General features: G+C 57.2%; 2 protein-coding genes across 2 annotated transcripts; both read right to left on the reverse strand.

Moving 5' to 3' along the window:
• Positions 1 to 1,000: 1,000 nt before the first annotated feature.
• On the reverse strand, positions 1,001 to 1,843 carry LDBPK_320470 (prostaglandin f synthase, putative; the record flags this gene model as incomplete). Its single annotated transcript, XM_003863417.1, has 1 exon — positions 1,001 to 1,843. The coding sequence occupies one exon, from the start codon at positions 1,841 to 1,843 to the stop codon at positions 1,001 to 1,003; it is 843 nt and encodes a 280-aa protein (XP_003863465.1).
• A 934-nt stretch (positions 1,844 to 2,777) lies between these two features.
• On the reverse strand, positions 2,778 to 5,597 carry LDBPK_320480 (hypothetical protein, conserved; the record flags this gene model as incomplete). The annotated part of the gene is made up of 1 exon (XM_003863418.1): positions 2,778 to 5,597. One exon carries the CDS (start codon positions 5,595 to 5,597, stop codon positions 2,778 to 2,780), a length of 2,820 nt encoding a protein of 939 aa, XP_003863466.1.
• Positions 5,598 to 6,340: the final 743 nt, after the last annotated feature.

Raw genomic sequence — 6,340 nt, forward strand, 5'->3', positions numbered from 1 at the left:
GTGCCAGCGGTGTAGTAGGCGGCACACCATCGGCACCTCATGCGGTCACCTCCAGTCACCCGCCGCTGCAGGAACCAACCGTACAGACACCTGCACGCGCGCAGCTGGGCAAGCATCGTCGGCTGCCGTCTCGCGAGCTCAATATCCTTGTACGCTGGTGTCGCACGGTGGCTGCCAAGTAACTTTTAGCGTCGCGTGCCGCATCGTGCAGCGCGGTTCTGGGGAATGTCGGCCTAGCGTCAAACGGAGGGGGAGGGTCAAAAAGAAACAAAATGATAATGCCGAAGCGAGAGTTGCTGCTCTCCCGGATCAAGCGCCCCCTGCCCGGGTATTAGCGTGGCAGGAGGGGAGAAGAAAAAGGCGACAGTACAATAGCGGAATGCCTCCACGGGAAAGACGTTCTCACTCCGTGTGTGTGTGCGTGCCTTTTTGATATACGCCCACGACGAGGAAAACACCAACCGGCAAGTGGAAGACTCTGGCCGCCGATGGGGACCATGCAGCACCCCTCTTTTCTTTTGTCTCACGTTTCGTTGCCGCTGCCGCCAAAGCAGTTCATCTCCAGAGCCCACTGTGTGTGCGTACACTTGAAGACAAAAAGGCGCAGAGGCGTGTCTTCTACGCCTTCTGTATTTCAAAAGAGCGCGGAGCAGGGCAAGACAAAAGACGAGCGTTCCGACGCCGACACTGGCGCCGGTCTCCCGAGTTTTTCTGCTTGCTCGCTCCCCACCCACCCACCCGCTCATCGCCATTTCAGATCAGTAGGCGCTGCGGGTTGGCAAAGTAGGGGCAGCACAGAGGGAACTTCGAAAGCGGACAGCAGAAAGAAAAAAAAGGAGAGGGAACGAAGAAAACGACCTCTCGATTTGCGTGCGATGAAGGCGCGTAGTCCACCTCAAACAAACACACACGCACAGCTTCACCTGCACACTCATCTAAGCCGGCCACGCCAACAGCGAGGACGCGAGCCAGGGGAAAGAGTATCGACGGCCCCTCCCCTTTACTTGCACTCGGTTGGGAAGAAGGTCTCGGGGCTAGGCCCGATACGCGAATTCTTGTCCATAGACTCGAGTCTCCGCATGTCCTCCGGTGAAAGCTCAAAATCAAAAACGTCGAAGTTCTGTTTGATGCGCTCCTCGTGGCTGGACTTGGGGATGGCAATGACGCCGAGTTGGATGAGCCAGCGAATGATGACCTGAGCTGCAGACCTCTTGTGCTTTTCCGCCAGCTCCACGAGCTGAGGCTCTGTCAGCAGGGCACCCTTGCCAAGAGGGCGCCATGCCGTCACGGCAATGTTCTTTTCAGCGCAGTACGCGCGGAGCGCCTTCTGCTGGAAGTGAGGGTGCATCTCTACCTGGTTCACCATCGGTGGCACCGTGCAGTTCGCCAGCAGGTCATCAAGGTGGTGCGGCTCAAAGTTGGACACGCCAATCGCGCGCACCTTCTTCATCTCATACAGCTTCTCGAAGGCACGCCACGTCTCGATATACGAGCGATTTGGGCCCGGCCAGTGGATTAGGTACAGATCCACGTACTCCACCCCAAGCGCCTGGCGACTCTGCTCGAAGGCGGCGAGGGCACTTTCGTAGCCGTGGTCGTAGTTCCATAGCTTCGTCGTGACGAAGATATCCGAGCGCGGCACGCCACATTCGCTAATGCCCTGGCCAACGCCTTTCTCGTTCTTGTAGTAGTGCGCAGTGTCAATATGACGGTAGCCAGCGTTGATAGCCCACTTGATGTTCTGCACGACTTCGTTGCCATTCTTCGCCTCCCACGTGCCGATGCCGAGCTGTGGCACCTGCACCCCATTGCCCAGGGTCACGTGAGTGCACTTACCAGTCATGATGACTCGTTTGGGAAGCCAATGCGGGGCTAACTTGAAAAGCTAGCTCTGCTCTGCACAGAGTCAAAAGGCTGCACTTGAAAAGATAAAGAATGAGTAAGGCGGCTCCTGAGTGTCCGATCTCTGATATGAGGTCCTTCTTTAGCGGTCCTTGTTGAACACAATTGTTGGGTTGTGTTGGTTTTTCGGTTGCTCTTTCTCGTCGCGTTTGCAGTGGTCTGCGCCGCTGCGAGTGCCGCTCGTGAAAGCCCCAGAAACAAAGGGAGACGAGAGCGGGGCTGAGAAAGAGAGGGAGAGAGTGGGGTATTTCAGGGAACGGGAGTAGCAGCAGGAAAAAAAAAACAGTGGGTTCCCGCAACGGAAGCAAAGTCAATGTGGAAACATGAGTAGCAGAAAATCGCTCCACTGTCAAGGCCTCACACAAATCAGAAGTTGTGACGATCCTTGTGCCGCTCTTTGCTTGCCCGCTTGTGTGCCAGCTGAGGGGTATATACCCTAAAACGGCGCGCAGAGAGCTGGTGGGCACAATCGCCTCAAACGAGGCTCCATGTGAAAGATGTGGCGCACGCGCACATGTCTGCGTGTTTACCGTGAAGCGCGTGTCAGTCCGGCAACCCTTTGCTTTTCTTTTGCAGTTGATCTTACTGCGGCTTCAAAGGGGAAGAAGGGGACGAAATATATATATATATGTATACGAAGCAAAGCAAACGCACGTGGATGTGCGTATGTGGCTGTGCGTGCGTGTGCGTGTATCGGCGTGCGCACATATGCCGCTGTTTCTCTTCTTTGTCCAGCCAAGTATTCCAGACAGAAAAAGTCCTTCACCAAGCCAATGAAAGGGAAAGAAAAGACTGAACATTACTGTACATAATTCTGGTAACGCGCGCTCCAGCATGTCACGGTCATGAACGCAGCGTCACTGTGGTAGCCACCGCTAAACCTTGCTCTGCTCCGCGGCACATCGCATGCGCCGGGGGAAAAGAAGCCGCTCCATCTGTTCGAAGCAGTTGCTGGCGAAAGTGGAAGCGTGAAACTCCGGCTGAAAGCCGCTGTCCACGTGCAGCAGTGACGGGCACGTCTGTGCCAACTCGAGTTGGAGTGGCATAACGTCGGCCTCCTTGCCTGCCATTCCACGGGTCCACAGAGAGAGAAACTGCAGCTGACGTGGTGCAGCCCTTTTCACAAAATCCACCCACTCACCAAGCGCCGTCACCGTCGGTGCCTCAACGTCACCGAGCAGCAAACACGTGAGCTGCTCCACCACCGCGACCGGTAACACTGGGTTCTGCGCGGCGCCAACGCGGGGGGTGGTCAAGCCCGTCGCGGTGCAGTTGAGCCGCCGCATTGTGGCTGGCAGGTATTCCAGCGCAGCAGCCACCCCACTCGACCCGAGGAGGGGATGCTCCTCCACTGACAGCTCCTCGAGTGCCGTGAAGTGTCGCAAGAGCAATCCCAGCGCCGCACCATCCGCCTCGGTGGCGAGCTCGTTGCGAGCCAAGTGCAGGACCCGCACGGCCGGGCTGTAAGACGGATCTTCTGGAGGCAGTGCCTCAGACCAGGCCTCGAGGTGGCGAAGTCGCAAGCCTACATGAGAGAGCGAGAGTGAGGTAAGCTGGCCACATACAGCGGCCAGCGCCGCCACCTCCTCCTGCCACAGACAGGTGGCGATGTGGTTGTGGTCCATATTGAGGTTGCGCAGCGCACTGCCCGGCCGCGCAGCAGTCATCCACAGCTCGTAAATGTACGAGTGCGCGTGCGTCTGCTGCTGATACCCCTCGTCGACGCCGAGCTGGTTCCCCTCCAGACTCAGGGTAACCATGGACGTGTTGTTGCGCAGTGCCCCGGCTACCGCTCGCACATCATCGGGAGAGAGGTGGCAATAGCCCATGTCCAGGTGACAAAGAGCGCCGTTCACGGACAGCATTTCGGCAAACTCAGCGAATTCCGGAAAGATCGTCAGGCCGTCCTCCGGCTGCGCATGCTTCTTCGCCGGTGCGCTAGAGCCGATCGGGTTGTGGCGCAAGCACAGCGTCTCTAGGACCTTGTTCGTTTTGAGAACCTCAGCCAGCGTCTTCACTCCTTTTCGGCTGATGCCACAGCTGCCTAAATCGATGACACGAATTGTGTTCATGCCTTTCTTCGTGAGAGCGACGGGCATGTGCGGCAGCGCTTGCGCGACCCACTCCTGCCATTCCCTTTGCTCCTCAGGGTTGAAGCCACTAGAAGCTTCGGTGTCACCGTCGCCGTCAGACGCTGGGCTCTCATCGACACTGCTGCTGCTAGGTGACCGCTCCACATTCGTGAGCAACACCGGAGGCGCCTCCTTGGCATACTCATCCTCCTCGTCCAGGTCCGATAACGCAGCGGAAATGCTCGTGCGGCGATCGATGGCGAAATCCGGTGATTCTTTTTGTGCCTTCCGCAGCAGCTCCCGCCACGCCCTCTTCTCCCTTCTCTCGACAGCACGGCGGGCGGCGCCCAGCCTCTCCCCGAAGCTGCCCCGTATGGCATCGATCGCTTCCTGGCGCTGCACCACCTCCTCCTCTGACAGCGGAACTTCGTCTCGCAGCAGAGAAGCAAGCTTCCTGCACCCACGGTCGCCGACCTGGTTGCCACGCAGTACCAGCGTCTCCAGTCGTGACCAGCCACTACGGCGGCTGCAGTACGCCTCCTTTTTCTGCTGCCTCTCAGTGGCTCGAAGATTGGCGATTGGGGCGTTGTTGATGGCAACGACGTCTTGCAGCCCTTGATAGTATTCGTGAGCGAGATCGCTACGCTCCCGCACCTCACTCTGAAGAAGCGCCTTCAGCTCCTGCCGAATGCGCTCCTGCCGGGCCTGCCACTCCTCCTTTTCCTGCCGCTCACGTAGTCTCCGAGCCTTGGCCTCGTGGGCGGCCTCTTCCTCCTCTTCCTCTTCCTCAGATCCTTCCTCGTCTTCGGTGTCGCCATCTGCCTCCTCGTCGCCACTATCCTTGTCGCCCGCGTCGTCCTCGCCTGCGTCGCTCTCGCTAGCATCCGGTGATGGAGTAGCATCATCATCGTCGCCGACAGTCTCGTCATCAGTGAGAGAAGCGTTGCTATCATCTCGACCGCCACCACTAACGAACGCGGCTTTATCGAGCCGCCCCTCAAGGGACCACCCTGTGACCTCCTCGGCGTCCTCGCCCAAGTCTTCAGGCAACAGCTTTGTGTCAGACTCCAGGAGGGCGTCAATGAGGGCAACAACAAACGTTGTGTCCAAGTTTGTGTTAGAGAGGTTTAGCGACGTCAGAAACTTGTTCACCTTCAAAGCCTCGCAGAAAGAGGTGGTGAGGCCCTCACAGTCCGAATCTGCAGAGCCGATCCCGAGGTCGCTCCGCTCGAGACCTAAGCGTTTCATCTCCGTATTCTTCACAGCCTCCATCAACGCGGTGACAGTATTTTCAAGCGTGCAGTTGACTAAGCACAGCTCCTCCAGCTTTGTCGCAGAGCTGAGAAATTCAGCGAGGACATCATCCGCCGTCGCAGCCGACGCTCCGCACGCAACCAGCCCGCTCAGCCGCTCCATCACTGGCTTGCTGCTCACGAGAGATCCGATAATCTCACTCAGCGATGCAACAGTGTCAGCGGACGGCAAGGCGACCAGCTTCGTTACTGAATCAGATGCGAAACGTCCATTACTTTCAGCAGAGCGGCGCGCCATGAGGGACAAAAAAGCGTCGATGCCGTCGGATGGTATCGCAAGCTCCGCTGCATTTATCGGTGTTTGCCCCATCGCCGTTATATCGAGACAGACAGCCACACGCCCCGTCAGCACAGAATCCTCGTCGCACGGCGTAACAGCACCAAAGTGCGGAGGCCACAAGGAGCGGTTCGCCTTAGAGCAAACAATAGCTGCGTCGAATCGATGAAATCGGCGCTGGAAAGAAGCAGTCAGCTCCCCGGCCACCTGAGTTGCTGAGACACTGTTGTTTGCGGCGACAGACGCACCCCTTTGAGCTGAAAAAACGTCGCCGGCGGCTTGCTCGCTGTGCGCTCCAAAAACTGCATTTTTAGAGAGTGGCCAGACTGAGACACTCGGCTCTGCGTGAAGGGATGGACACCACGATCTCTCGGCCATTTTCGCTAGTTTTCTCAATCGAACAAGAGCATACGAGAGGAAAGAAAAGGAACAGGGCTGTTGTTGAGGTGCACGATCTTTTCTGAATGCGTTTAAGTCCCTGTCACTCTCAAAAGCACACAGCTACGAAAACATATCAGTGGCTCATGTGCACCTCGTCAGTCATCAACAACAAACGGATGGATAGATAAGAGACCACAGTAACGTGCATAAAAGCATCTTCACGAACCGGCACGTAACTGCAAAGAGATGAGCTCCAAACGAGCACTCCATCCCCTCTGCATAACCACAGTCACAGCACCACTGCTGCTCCAAATAACACTTTTCTTTTATGCACGTGGCCATTCTGCCACGAGCAAGTCAACAACTATGCGCACACACGCAATCGCAGTTCTCCT

The sequence above is a fragment of the Leishmania donovani genome, chromosome 32 (genome assembly GCF_000227135.1).
Source record: "Leishmania donovani BPK282A1 complete genome, chromosome 32".
Lineage (NCBI taxonomy): Eukaryota > Euglenozoa > Kinetoplastea > Trypanosomatida > Trypanosomatidae > Leishmania > Leishmania donovani.